Source organism: Aspergillus glaucus, assembly GCF_001890805.1.
Source record: "Aspergillus glaucus CBS 516.65 unplaced genomic scaffold ASPGLscaffold_3, whole genome shotgun sequence".
NCBI classification, from domain to species: Eukaryota; Fungi; Ascomycota; class Eurotiomycetes; order Eurotiales; family Aspergillaceae; genus Aspergillus; species Aspergillus glaucus.
In genome coordinates this window covers 1257462-1270650 of record NW_019170455.1, presented here as the reverse complement: position 1 = coordinate 1270650, position 13189 = coordinate 1257462, and the positions used below count along the sequence as shown (strand labels likewise).

Genomic DNA, 13189 nt, shown 5'->3' with positions numbered 1-13189 from the left:
CTATTGACGTTAGAACTCAGTCTGGGGTTAGAATATATCAGTCATGAAACCTCGATGGAAACATGGCATCACTGCATCAAATCGATAATAGATTAGGATTAGCTAGTCAAATAAACACGAAAATTCCTCCTCCTCCTCCTCCTGTTCTAGTTCGCCGTCTTCTTTTTCGCAACAATTGAGAGCTCAAGGATGTCGTTGTGCCTATATCCCCTCTTCCCCGACTGTTATTATATTATGTATACTAATAAGCAATTTTTTTTTTTTTTTTTTTTTTTTTTTTTTTTCAGCCTTTGGTGGGAAAACCGGAATATATGGGATGTTCTGCCAATCTTGTTGGCACTACCCTTGGTGATGCCTATCAGATTTTCGTTTTCTTTGATTCATTGTTGTTAATCGAACTTTGCACGGCCCATACAAGTCATCTACACTCAGATTTGCTCCAGAAACCACTCGTTTGCTGCGAGGTCTCTTGGTCACCTGGACGGGAGCTGCGAGGGTTGAGGGTCCGGGACCTGTAGGTGAGGTGCCGTGCTTGCTTCGAGAATTGAAGCTTTCCGACGATTTTTTCCAGCACGATGCTTAGGGCGGGGGATTCGTTTACCACCGTTCAATGCTTTGCGGTTCCCTTCAAATTGCTGGAAAGCTTGGTAAAGTTCGCTTGCGCCTATATCCTTCCATGTGCTGATCTGGTACATCAGTGCATGTAGGGAGGGGCTGTTTGAAAGTGCTCGAAGAAACGCGGACATTTCCAACCATGAAGGAATGATGGTTTCCGTCTTAAGTTTCTGCACAAGCTCTCGAAAACGCCGTAAGAAGATACGATGATTTCCATTTTCTCTGTATTTCATGTTCATCAGCTTCTCGAAAAGTTCATGGACTACTTTCCAAGGCGTAGGGCAGTATTCCATCTTGAGAGTTTCCCACGCGGTTTTGGGGCACCGAGTTCCCATTATAGGTTTTGAACGTTGGGTTCGATGGTGAATCGAAGTACTAGGAGAAGACCAAATCTAATGCTCTCATAATCTGCGAACTCAGATTGGAGCCTCATGGCTTGATCCTCAGTCTGACCATTTGCATTGACAGCCGGTTCTCTTGGAAGGTTGATGTTCCCGATAAGAATCTGCCAGTAAATTTGGCCTTTCTCTCGGAGGGCCACTTCTAGGGAATCTGCTGAATATCAAAAACCGAAGTAGATTCTGTCGCTATTTTGTTTTTGCTCCGGAGTAAAAAGATGCCTGTAAAGTTCTTTGGCCAAATGTAAGAAGATATTTTATGGTATTGTATATGTTTACAATATCTGCGTCACCCCATGAGTCTTTTTTACAGGCAATCGGAGACCTGAGCAAGGTGGCAGGCAGCACTGATGGTCAGGCAGGCACTACACCCACGACCAAGCACCCAAAAAAGTCAGTATGGCATAGGAACCAGTAATCAACTTATCGACGGGAAGATAGTTAAGCGTCTTTCAGCTTTTCTTCCGGAGTTCTCGCGGCCTGCTTGTATCAACTGCATTCGATTCCACTCCTAACTCGCTCTCATGCCTTGTCAAAATTATCATATAGTCTTGAGATTTCTAGTTATCCCGAGTCAACTTCCCTAAGGAATGGCTTGAGTGCTGCGCGGTTAGAAATTGACACCAGGAAAACAACCAGCAACATCCACAGTGATATGTTTGTAGCGGCCTGTTTGAACCTCCCACGGTAAATGTGAGGATTACCGCGTTCCCAGTGCCGCATTGATGTCAACTTGTTGAAGTGTTGATAATCTTACTTGTAAATAAGATTGTAGACGAAGAACTGTAGTGTCAATTCACATTAACATTTTCGAACAGCCTCAGTCTTTCATGGACGGACTGACTTGTCAATCCTGTAGAGATTTCCCATCTGAATTCAGACGAATGTAATTCATCAACAGATATACATCCCCTCTTACTTGGTTATATTTGGTGATCCGGTCCCGCACGGATTCGGAACCGAGCGGTGCCTTCAGAAGCTGGGAGAAACTGGCTGGCTTTGGATCGCTCTTTTCTGGCTGTTTGAAAAACGAGCATCCGGGAGCAGGAGCTCATCCCATCGGGCCAGTGCAGTGTTTGCCATACTTCTGTGATTTAGGAGCTGTGTTCACAACTGGCTCACAGGGCTTTAGTAAATGCCACTGTTCCATTCCAACAATCTGTTCCGACTCTTTCAAGGTACCTTTGGACCCCTTGTGGCTAGGAAGGACGAGTGCTTGTTTCATCGTTTTAGGCCGTACCGGACAGGTTTGTACTTAGCCCTAGAGTAGAGTTTGACGAGAGTCCGAAAGAAGAGGTATTGCTTATCAGTAACTTTCGATTTAGATTGCAGGTTTCTGCATGACTTCAAAGGCTTGTCTGTTATTTTGGCATTATTGGGAGCAGCATGCCAATTAGGGCGTGGTGAAGAATACGAGGAAGCCATTTGTTCGTGCAATGTGGATAGTAGAGATGGTCGACAATGATAACTGGAATGAAATATGGAATAAAAGAAGAGGGGAAGGGAAGACTCATCCACCATTGGTGGTAACGGCCATCGAGAGCGAACAAACTAGATCAAGTGAATATATCAACCCTGTCTTCGTAAATAGCATGCTGTGACTTAGACATTGGAATCGTTAGGGCTTTTTACAAGAGACCAACGACGACAATATAGAGCTAGCACATGCCCTATATCAACCATACAACATAGTTTCATTCAGTTTGCGAGACATTCAACTTCAATATAATGGCTTCTCTGTCGAGCGTACCCGTTTCCAATGTCAAATACTACGAGTGCATGACAGAAACATGTCTATAAATGGATACAACACAGCGCAATATGGTATTCCATGCTGACCTCGCTAGAGTAATATTGCCGTATACAATGGTTAATTCGTCTAGCACTAGTCGGCCGTGTTATCTTATGATTTCTGGCATTGCTTGTCGCTGACCCTCCTGACCTTAGAAGGGCGCGATTCCTCATCGTCTTGGAGGCCACATTTCTTGTGTCCCTTGTCATGTGTACTCTTTGCTCTTTGAACCGGTTGGCGCAAAAGCACCTGAGTGAAAAATTCAAGTGGTGCAGTCGTCCTCTTCTCAAAGCTATAGAGCTTTGACTGCCTGATTACCAGCTGGCGGTGATTCAGTGAAGCACAGAACGGTCGACCATGTTGAGGTCCAACATATGAGAGAAGCAGAATGGGGAAGCACTTCTCTTTTGGGAATTCAAATTCAAACCGAGAAAGACTTCCCTCGGACATGCAAGGGAGTTTTTCGCATTCTTCCTTGGAACTTATATTCATCATCTTCACCCTCATATTCCACCCCAACCTTTAGTTGGTTGGCACGGTTTCGCATTGCTGTAATTATGATTGCAAGCTCTCCAAAAAGAATAGAACCTTCTTTGCCGTTGCAAGGCTGATAAGCGGATATGGTAAGGTGGGCATACTGTTTGTCTTCCTGGAAGATTTCTAGAAATAGGTTACCCGAATAAGGTCTCCCCGACCTTTTGTAGGTGGCTGGATATTGGTCATGCCATCCTGCTCGTCCGTTTAGAAAGAAAGGATGGGGTTGCCTAATATGATCAGTAATGCTACCATACTCTGTAAAACGAAGACCACTTACTCGAGACGCTCGAGGTCGCGAACTTCTAGCATATCATATGCGTTTGGTCTTGAGCCCATGGCCCACTTTTGCACGCAGTCTTCAGTCTTCAGTCTCGATTGCAGTCAAACGCACACCAGAGCTCCCTTTACCACACTTTTCCGGCTTGTACTCTCGGAAGTGGTACAGCAAAGAAGAAGTGTCGACAGGGTACTTCTGAAGCTCATCAAGTGGCATTGGATCGAATAAGTTTTCGGATCCTAAATTTTCAAAGTCAAACTGGCTAACCCGGAGGATGTTGTACTCATCCAGGACATTATCATCCACTCCACCATCCTTCCTGACTATGCTTGCACCATCTTTCACAAGATTGTCCCACAGGAAATCCAAGTGCTTGCGCACTTTTCTATTTCGGGATGGCATTCTGAAGGGAATTTCGAGCAGTTTCTGTGTCGCGAGAAATTCTAGATGTCCGTCAATATGACTAGAGATGGAAGCACAAGGCAGCATTGCTGATGTATAAGAGTATAAATTGCGTCACTCAAATCTTCAGGATCGCGAAACTAAATATTGTATATTATCATCTTTATAAAAGGGAGGCCGAGCATTTTCTGTAAAGCTTCAAATAAGAGTTTCGAATAAAATGAGGGTAAAATGAAAATCCATGTTTATATGCAGGTATTTTGCAAAGTAACGCAGTCGTGACCCAATCCCCCAACGCCGTTGATCGAAATTAACAAAACAGAAATGCACGACACGCGCATAAGCAGCAACACGCGGTGGGCATCACAGAATGTACAGACGGACAATATGCAAGGAAGCGCCTCCAACAGTATGGGATTATGAGTTGAGCAACTTGTTGCGCTTCTCTTTCCGCTTGAGACGTTCGACTCGCTTGTGGTGCATCTTCTCTGCCATCTTGTCGTATCGTTCCTTTTCCTCCTTGGCGGCTCTGCGTTCCTTGATCCTTTGGATATGGGCCTGTTATCCGTTATTAGCATCCGGACGGTCACCACTTCGCAGTGTAAGCTCACCTGACGCTCTGCCTCCTTTTCTTCCTTCAGTTCCTTTTCGTGTTCCTTGATGGCTTCATGCTGTTTACGCAGTTCCTGTCTTTTCGCAAACGAGGTCATGCCGGCAGCGGGTCGGAAGGGCTTCCTAGCGTCGTGCCAGTTTTTGCCTGCGGGTACCCCAGAAACATTAGCTAACGAAAAGATAAAAAAGCACGGAACGTGGGTGTCCAATATCGTACCATTTTTCCTCATGCCCTTAACGGGTGCAGGAGCTGTGGAGGGAGCTGTGGTCGCAGTCGACATGATCAAAATATACCAATTGAGGAATGTTGAGCTTGGCGGATAATAGCGATGGAATTTTTTTTTTGAGCCTCTCAGAAACCGAGGAAAAAGTTATCTTAGCCCGATCAGATAACCGGATCTCGGCAAAAGTACCAATCCGGGCCCATACATCCGCTCTCAGAACAGCAATAACCACTGAAGCTGGGCAAACCTCCTAAGAAACCCCACTATTCTGCAATATTTGACACTGGTTTATTATTGGGATCATCCCACGCGCAACGACTGGTCTCGTCTTCGTTTACAAACTTATTATATTACTCCGTATTACAGAGTACCGTTTTTTTTTTTTTTTTCCCGGCGCGTGGATCGGATTCATCAGATTAAATCCCTCGCTCGAAATACTCCGCCCCGCTTACGATTGATTTAAAAAAAAAAAAGAGGCCTTAAATACTCTTCGTCTCCCGTCTTTCGCCCTTGGCGTTGCCCTCAGAAATTGTACGATGCTCTACCGATAGGAAGAAAAAACTCCTTTCCTTCCCCCTCCCCCCATCTTTCAACCCGTCCTTCCGGAGCTCTTCAGTGCTCGTTTCCCATTTATATCTACGCCAATGGCGGCTGCAGAACACGCGGTAACCATTCACGATGAAAGGTCCATGGAGCTTCCCCTACTTCCTCCGAACCAGGCACTCGAGGCCCTGAAGGATGTCTTTTGCGGATCGGTGAGTCATTCCAAGATATCAATTGAGTGCGCCTTGTACTGACTGTCTATCAGGCTGCAGGAATGGCAGGCAAGGTCATTGAATACCCTTTTGATACCGTGAAAGTCCGGCTGCAATCGCAACCAGATCATCTGCCCCTCCGGTATACAGGGCCTTTGGATTGCTTCCGCCAATCAATCCGAGCAGATGGGATTCGAGGACTGTACAGAGGCATTAACGCTCCTTTACTAGGAGCTGCGGTCGAGAATAGCTGTCTTTTTTTCAGTTACCGTTTATTCCAAGACATTCTGAGGTCGACCTGGTATTCCTCGACAACCGAAGATCTGCCTTTCACCGCGCTTCTAATCAGCGGTGCAGCATCCGGGTCGATTACGTCGATTGCGCTTACTCCGATTGAACTCGTCAAGTGCAAGATGCAGGTCCCTGTTAACGGCGCCGCTCGTGCGGCCCCAGGTACATTATCTATTATAACGTCTATTTTCCGCCACGATGGAATATTAGGGTTCTGGCGAGGCCAGCTGGGCACTTTTATCCGTGAAACAGGAGGAGGCGCTGCCTGGTTTGGAGGATACGAGGGAGTTTCAGGATTTTTCCGGATGCGCGCCGCATCGAAAAGGCAAAACACATCAGAGCCAGTGACCATACCGATATATCAACAAATGATCGCAGGAGCAGCAGGCGGCATCAGCTACAACTTCCTATTCTATCCAGCCGACACCATAAAATCGCGGATGCAAACAGAAGACGTCATCCGGCCCGGGCATGGTGGAAAGCAGACCTTCTTGAGTGTCGGCAAGACTATGTGGCAGCAACAGGGCCTGAGATCTCTGTACCGGGGATGCGGGATAACCTGCGCACGTTCGGCTCCCAGTTCTGCCTTTATTTTCTCCGTTTATGAAGCTCTGCGGGGTTCCATTTCATGACCCTTCCGCCTGCCTTTATCTTTCCTATGTATTTTTCATTCTGCTCTATATTTTCTTGTTTATGATACCTATTTTGATATTTGTTTTATAGCTGGCCAATCTGGTATTGGTGCGGAGTACGAGTGCAGAAAAGTATAGGCGGGTACTTGGTAATACATGCATATAATTGGGATCTTTGTTTGTCTTGGGAGCTTATGAGATTGGTGTTTGTTGCAGATAGACAGACAACTATTGAGAATGTGACATTAATACACGGCTATGTCAAACGCGGGGAAATGTGTTGTCATGATAAGATACAGATATATAACCAATTGTCAACTCAACCTCTTTCTCTTTCCAATTCACATCTCAACATTCTACTAACTCCCACTGTAAAAACAAACATGGCTAACACCATCACCACCCAAGAACTAGAAATCCTCTCCAACAAAGCCATCTCGGCCAAATCCACCGCATACTGTAAGTCACAAGATGTCCTCATGATACACAGAACCGGACCATAAATCCCTTCTCTTACATATACAAAAACTAACCGACCAAGGCCCATACTCCAAATTCCGCGTCGGAGCAAGCCTCCTCACCCACTCTGGCGAATACATCACCGGCGCCAATGTCGAGAATGTCTCATTTCCCGTGGGCACCTGCGCGGAGAGGGTAGCATTTGGGACTGCTGTCGTAAGTCTGGTTATCCACGAACGTGGGACGAATTGCTTATTGGGGTAATAGGTGAGTGGCCATAAAGAGTTCAAGGCTGTTGCTGTGGCCTCGGATATCACACCGGGGGCGTCGCCGTGTGGCATGTGTAGACAGTTGTGAGTTTATTTTTTCCTGTTTGCCCAACGAGAAGTTCGATATTACCAATATGTTTTTTGTCGACGGAATGTTCCGTTGAATGTTGTTGCTTTTTTTTTTTTCGCGGCTCCATCCCCATAACATCCCACTCTTCCAGAACATCACCTGTGCAAGTTGATACCCGACTAACAAATCAAATCTACTCGATTACACAATAGTATGCGCGAGTTCCTTACGCCATCGGTCCCGATCTATATGTATGATGGGCAGGGGGGACATATTGTGAAGACTATGGGCGAGGTATTCCCCCCCCACCATCAGGATGATGGGATAAGGTGCAATCACGCGGCGCAAGGCAGCAGCTTACTTTTCATGTTCAGCTTCTTCCGAATTCGTTTGGGCCGGATGATTTGAGGTAATGTGATGTGATGCGAACTTAGTTCGGCGTTGTGGTGTGGTGTGGTCGTAGGGTAGTACAACGAAGTTGATGTGGGATTCGCTGTTTTTCTGCGTATTCCTATATTTGGAATGTTACATATCGTCTATAGTCACTATCTTTACCAAAGTACGGATACTACAAGTACATAGTCTCATTGATACAGGGATGCATCATATACCTGAATCGGATATATACACTATGATCTACCCACAACTCTGGTTACTGTCGATCCGAGATATAATCGACGAATGCCAGTTGATCATGATGCGTGATTGTCCGGATTGTCTGATCTACGGTACGAAGTTTCCAGAACTCACTCTAAACATTCAATTCTGGTTGGTTGATATATCCCTTTACCTCACCCGAATATCTTCACATACTACAGAGTAAAAAGTATGGTTAAACAAAGCTAGTCAACCGGTTTGATCCAGTAAATCCCTTCACCATATCTATTTTTGTCCGCTACTTACCCGGCAGCAATAGCAACCCCAACCTGGTTACGCGTACAGATTCAAAAGTGTACTCCAGGGGTAGAACAGAAAACATGACTCGCTCGTAAATAACATGAAATCATCGCAAAGCAACTAAACTTCATCCTCCTCATCCTCCGCCTCATCAACGCCCAGCAACTCATCTTCGTCATCAACGACATGCGCGTAATCCCCTCTTCTCGCAGCAAACGACCCCCTCGACGCATATGGTCTTCCGCCTCCCCGTCTGACACGCACATACCCACTCATACTCCGCCAGAGACTCGACATAAGCAACGGCAACGCCTTCGCAATCGCTACAACCCCCGCAATCAACGCAACCGGCACAGTAACCATCGGCGAGTCCCGCGACAGCCACCCCTCGGTCCCACCGACTCCCTCGCCCAGACGGATCTGTCCGAATTTGCCGTCCCATCTGGTGTAGACGTAGTATCCTGCTGCACAAGCGAGAGCGATGGGAATGGTGATGGCGAAGAAGAGTGCGGTGCCGGAGATGCCATGTTTCTCTTCGTATTCTTTTTCCTTGCTGGGGCAGGGCTTGGAGACGTGGTGGTCCAGATTGAGGCCGCCTTGGCAGGTTGTTAGGGGGACGCGGCGGTAGCCGGTTGGTTCCCAGTATTCGATTTCGTCGGGATCGTCTCTGCAGACGACTAGGGCGTCGGGTTCGGGGAGGCCGGGGACGAGTTTGCAGCTTCCGTCGCTTTGGGGTTCGTAATTGTAGTCACTATATTGTTAGTATGGCTTCGTCGGTGTAGATGTAAGGTACTCACCATTCATAGTCAGCTCGTGTACAGGTGCAATTCCGTCCGATACTGTGAACATGAGGCTCACGCCAATTGTTCCAGCAATCCGCCGAAGTCTTCTTGCGGTGGTACTGCTCAGTATGACCGAACAAACAGTTGTCCGCCTGCAAAGGATGCGTAGGCTCCCAGAGATAATAGTCATCACTGTGTCCCTCCTTCTCAAGCTCATCAAGATGGCACCCCTTTTCACGAAGACCGCTAAAGTCCACATTAATCGTAGCGAACTTGTCCTTGCCCGTCTCTCGGATCCAGAGGAGGAAGTTCTTCGAGGTATCAGATGGGAGAGTCGTGATGTCTTCAACTAGCACCTCTGTTTCCGAGAACTGGTATTCTTCCCAGGTATCGCCTTCGTCGAGAGTGTAGTAGAGAACCTTTGTCGGCTTGTGTTCGGATACAATTACAATCACTGAGCCGGCGTCGCCGTATTCGTACTGGTATCTTCCCTTCTTGACGGATTTCCAGGTGATACCACCATCCTGTGTAAGGAACGTGTCCGCGTTGTCTAAGCTTCCCAGAGAATCACCCACATTACCAACGCCCATCATCAAACCAATGGCCGAGCCGGACGAGAAGGTGTCTTCAGGATCTCTGCGCTCAGTGTACCCATGCAGATGCAGCGCACAGTCATCAGTACCTCTTCCTTCCTTAACCGAGCAGCCAAACTTGTTGTTATCGGCGTCTCGCGAAGGAGGCGGCAGCAAAGTCCACTGAGCCCCGTCGTTGTGCGTGATCATCGTCTTGAGCTTCTTGCTCTCAACCTTCTTGTTGACTCCATGGACGTTCCCGACCACATTGGCAACAGCCACGCCCTCGAGGCCTTGCATCTTCTCGAAGTCAATGTAGCCCGGGCCATTCCGGTTCACCGCAGGCAGACTGAGAACATACGAGGTGCCGTTGCTGTTACTCTTGATGAGCGACCCGTATTCCGCACCGTCATTTCTGTTCATAGTGACATGCAAGAACATGGCATGCGTCGTACTGTCCACAACGGTATACGCCGATTGAATGAGGATATTGAGGTTCACGGGGAACTCGACTTCGGCAAAAGTCCTCCCGTCAATGCTGACACTGGCCTTGAGCGAGTCGGCGTGTTCAGGATCATCGGTAGCCACGATGATATATTCAGACATGGCAGCGAAGTCAGCCACGTTCTTGGCTTGGACGTCCTTGTGGGCAGCGAAGAAATCATCGCTATATACCAATTGGCGCTTGCTGTCCTCGTCCTCGTTCTCGTGTTGCTCGCAAAGGATCAAGTTCTCGTTCTTTTTTCTGGTCTCCTCGTCCTGACGTTTACCCTCGCTCCTGTCGCCAACAAACATACACTTCTTCGCATACTCTAGCAAAGGCTTCCAGGTTGTCCCGGAGTCTGTCGTGAAGTAAGCATTACTATGGCAATCCTTGGCGGTACAATGCGGGGGGCCGATCCAGATAAGCCATCCCTTATTCTGTGGATGGAACATGAGAGGCAGTCGCAACGAACCCCGTTCGGTGGGCGTCTTGAAACTCTTGACATTTCTGCGGTCATCAGTGTAGAACGACTTCGTACCCTCGGTCAGGAAGTAGGCAACATCGGTGTAGTACGGATGAGGAATGACATCCACAATCTTCTCTCCTTTGAGAGGCTGCTTCCAGCTCTTGCCGTGGTCATGAGAGATGTGAAGAATATGCTTCTCCGTTGTCATGATGATAGTCTCGTCATGCTGGGAGCTGCTCGACTGGCGTTCCAGATAGTAGTATTCACTGGGTTGCCTGGAGTCGAACGTCTGCTTTGTCACCGCAATCGAGCCGTATGCGGGTGCACTTTTCGCATCGTCGCAGGATCGCTCGATGTCGGCATCCAAGTTCTCGCCGCCATCACGGATACAGGTGTCACCCGGGATTAATCTCCAGCCAGACGGGCCCTTGTACGTATCATCCGGCTTCTGACACTCTCCCTTCGGAGGAGTCAACGAGACAGCCGGCTTGCAGCTCTTCCGGTCCTCGCTGCGCACAAAGTTGAAGTCACACTCGAAGTCCTCGGCGGTACACTTGCACGGTTGGAAGATCGGCTCGGGGTCCTTGAATTCCTCACCCACGAAACAATCGGCGTTGGCCTTTCGGCGCTTGAAGTACTGCTTGTGACCCATCAAGCAGTCGGCTTCACCCTTTTCATCCAGGCGGGCCGGCCACTTTTCAAAGTCGTCCTTTTCACATTTCCGCTCATGCAAGCCATTGTAGTCGATCGAGTAGATGATGTGTGCTCCGTCCTCGCTGCTTTCCGAGCTACTACCAACAAGCAGGAACTTCAAGCTGGTCGAGTCCGGCGTGGTGGTCAGGATCCGGGGGTAGATCTTGTGCTTGAGCTTGGCGGATTCCCAGTCTTTGCCATGGTCGATGGAATACCAGATTTCGTCCGTTTTGTCATCATCACGAATGGCCATGATAACAGCGCCCTGATCGCCAAACTCGTACTTGTGCGGGCCCTTACGGGCAAGCCGCCAAGTGACACCAGCATCATCGGACACGTACAGATTGCCCTCGGAGTAGTCCTTGAGATGGTCACCCGTGTTGCCGACTCCCATGACTATGCCCGGCGCTGGACTGGAGAACACGCGGCCCACGTTGGCAAAAGCAGTCACGGAGTGAAGATGCAGCTTCTCGTCACCAAGTTTGAGGGATTGGAAGCTTCTGCCGTCATCGAAACTGATGTCGCTGACAATCTTCTTCTTCTTTCCATCCTCGACTTCCTTCGGGTTCTTGACCGTGTTGACAAGCACAATTCCTTGGATATTGGCGATTTTCTCGAAATCCATGAATCCATAGGGGTTGCGGTTGACGTGCTCAATGTTGTTGGTGAAATAAGTACCGTTGGAGTTGGAAGTGAACAAGGTGCCCATGCTGTTTGATCGACTGCTAGTCAAGACACTCACTTGGATGCTGTAGTTCGTGCTCTCCAGAATAGTGTAGGCGCCCTCCTCCAATCGATGGCTTCCAAACTCGGCGCGATGCCAGGTGATAGAGTCGTCGGAAACGAACAAGGCACGCTCGTCTGTCCCCTGCGACTGAGCAGCAGCAACAAGATACTTCTTAACCGCCGCGGTGCTGATAACGCCGCTCACCGGCCGGCCATGCTGCAGCTTCACCTCGGCGCCATCCTCACTGCTCTTGAAGTAATCATCCGAGTACACAAGACGATTCGCAGAGTGGATCGAAATCTTCAATCCCGGAACGACGCAAAGAATGCGGTCCTCAATCTCCCCCGCAATGTCCAAATCCGCAGCGAACTGAGGATCGCCAACCGCCCACGCACAACTCACAATCCCGTCGCGTAGAGGCTTAATCGTCTTGAAATCATCGGTAGTATAGTACGCGCGATTGGCACACATAAACCCAAAACACACCTCCCCATGAAAAATCACCTTCTTTGAATCCCACCCATGAAAAGCCAACGGCCTAATCGCCGGCGGCATCTCAACCTCAAACGAATCAAACGTCTTCCCCTGATCCGTCGTGACCCAATGCTTGCCCTCCTTCCCAAACACATACGCCTTATTGGTATCAAACGGATGCGGCCAAATCGTAAGCAGTTGACCCTTCATATCTCCATTCTTCCCCTCCACCACATCAAACTTCTCGCCTCCATCAAACGACCTCAAGAGATCATTGGTCTTGATATCCTGGAAGAGAATGGTATCCGTGTCTTCGAAGTAGAACAAGCCGACGGGTTCATGTTCGAGCTCGGTCGCCGTGATCGCGGGCCCGTTGTCCTTCTTCGCGGCGACCGGCTGCCAGATGAGCGCCCATAGCAGGCAGCTCACGACGAGCGGCCATCGAGGGATCATGACCGTGAGCTAGAATCGACCATTTGAAGCGGATGCACGCGAACGAGGGAGGTCTATGCGCGAGTCCGCAGCTACGTAATGTAACGGATCGATCCGGTTCGTTGAGTAGATGGAAGAGGTATCTCTTTCAATAGATAGTAAACAGTGTTATGTCGCAGAAATCGAAAGCAAAGAATTGAGGAATAGTCGAAATGGCAACGCGTGTCAGGACAAGTTGTTGGCGCCTGGAGCTCACAGCTGGCCCTCCGACGGCATCCAAAGTCACGTGCATGCTTATCGAACATTCCGGGGAATGGCCAGTGCATTAA

The 13189-nt window shown here is 48.6% G+C and overlaps 6 protein-coding genes across 6 annotated transcripts; 2 read left to right on the top strand and 4 right to left on the bottom strand.

Annotated features, from left to right (window-relative positions):
• Window positions 1-433: 433 nt before the first annotated feature.
• Window positions 434-1087, bottom strand: ASPGLDRAFT_1016564 (uncharacterized protein). Its single transcript, XM_022539419.1, has one exon. It carries the CDS (start codon window positions 948-950, stop codon window positions 474-476), a length of 477 nt encoding a protein of 158 aa, XP_022404692.1. The 5' UTR covers window positions 951-1087; the 3' UTR covers window positions 434-473.
• A 2139-nt stretch (window positions 1088-3226) lies between these two features.
• ASPGLDRAFT_1506007 (uncharacterized protein) lies at window positions 3227-4340 on the bottom strand (the record flags this gene model as incomplete). Its single annotated transcript, XM_022542163.1, has 3 exons — window positions 3734-4340; window positions 3620-3684; window positions 3227-3569 (listed from the first exon to the last, which is right to left on the bottom strand). Exons 1-3 carry the CDS (start codon window positions 4106-4108, stop codon window positions 3227-3229), a joined length of 783 nt encoding a protein of 260 aa, XP_022404691.1. The 5' UTR covers window positions 4109-4340.
• A 98-nt stretch (window positions 4341-4438) lies between these two features.
• Window positions 4439-4914, bottom strand: ASPGLDRAFT_22794 (CGR1 family protein; the record flags this gene model as incomplete). The annotated part of the gene is made up of 3 exons (XM_022543220.1): window positions 4439-4579; window positions 4633-4802; window positions 4851-4914. The coding sequence occupies 3 exons, from the start codon at window positions 4912-4914 to the stop codon at window positions 4439-4441; spliced, it is 375 nt and encodes a 124-aa protein (XP_022404690.1).
• A 414-nt stretch (window positions 4915-5328) lies between these two features.
• amcA (putative mitochondrial ornithine carrier protein AmcA/Ort1) lies at window positions 5329-6726 on the top strand. The gene is made up of 3 exons (XM_022539418.1): window positions 5329-5612; window positions 5666-6563; window positions 6627-6726. Exons 1-2 carry the CDS (start codon window positions 5502-5504, stop codon window positions 6533-6535), a joined length of 981 nt encoding a protein of 326 aa, XP_022404689.1. The 5' UTR covers window positions 5329-5501; the 3' UTR covers window positions 6536-6563; window positions 6627-6726.
• A 192-nt stretch (window positions 6727-6918) lies between these two features.
• ASPGLDRAFT_119108 (cytidine deaminase) lies at window positions 6919-7746 on the top strand (the record flags this gene model as incomplete). Its single annotated transcript, XM_022540019.1, has 5 exons — window positions 6919-6994; window positions 7077-7210; window positions 7262-7347; window positions 7546-7627; window positions 7708-7746. The coding sequence occupies 5 exons, from the start codon at window positions 6919-6921 to the stop codon at window positions 7744-7746; spliced, it is 417 nt and encodes a 138-aa protein (XP_022404688.1).
• Window positions 7747-8084: 338 nt separating this feature from the next.
• On the bottom strand, window positions 8085-13085 carry ASPGLDRAFT_142855 (vacuolar protein sorting/targeting protein 10). The gene is made up of 2 exons (XM_022541776.1): window positions 9028-13085; window positions 8085-8981 (listed from the first exon to the last, which is right to left on the bottom strand). The coding sequence occupies exons 1-2, from the start codon at window positions 12879-12881 to the stop codon at window positions 8351-8353; spliced, it is 4485 nt and encodes a 1494-aa protein (XP_022404687.1). The 5' UTR covers window positions 12882-13085; the 3' UTR covers window positions 8085-8350.
• Between the last annotated feature and the right edge of the window lie 104 nt (window positions 13086-13189).

Excerpts from the sequence above, each read along its gene's own strand:
- ASPGLDRAFT_1016564 (XM_022539419.1), bottom strand. The coding sequence starts at position 950 with ATGGGAACTCGGTGCCCCAAAACCGCGTGGGAAACTCTCAAGATGGAA.
- amcA (XM_022539418.1), top strand. The coding sequence starts at position 5,502 with ATGGCGGCTGCAGAACACGCGGTAACCATTCACGATGAAAGGTCCATG. Across the intron at positions 5,613-5,665 it reads AGGATGTCTTTTGCGGATCG|GCTGCAGGAATGGCAGGCAA; the intron begins GTGAGTCATTCC and ends ACTGTCTATCAG.
- ASPGLDRAFT_142855 (XM_022541776.1), bottom strand. The coding sequence starts at position 12,881 with ATGATCCCTCGATGGCCGCTCGTCGTGAGCTGCCTGCTATGGGCGCTC. Across the intron at positions 8,982-9,027 it reads ACACGAGCTGACTATGAATG|TGACTACAATTACGAACCCC; the intron begins GTGAGTACCTTA and ends CTAACAATATAG.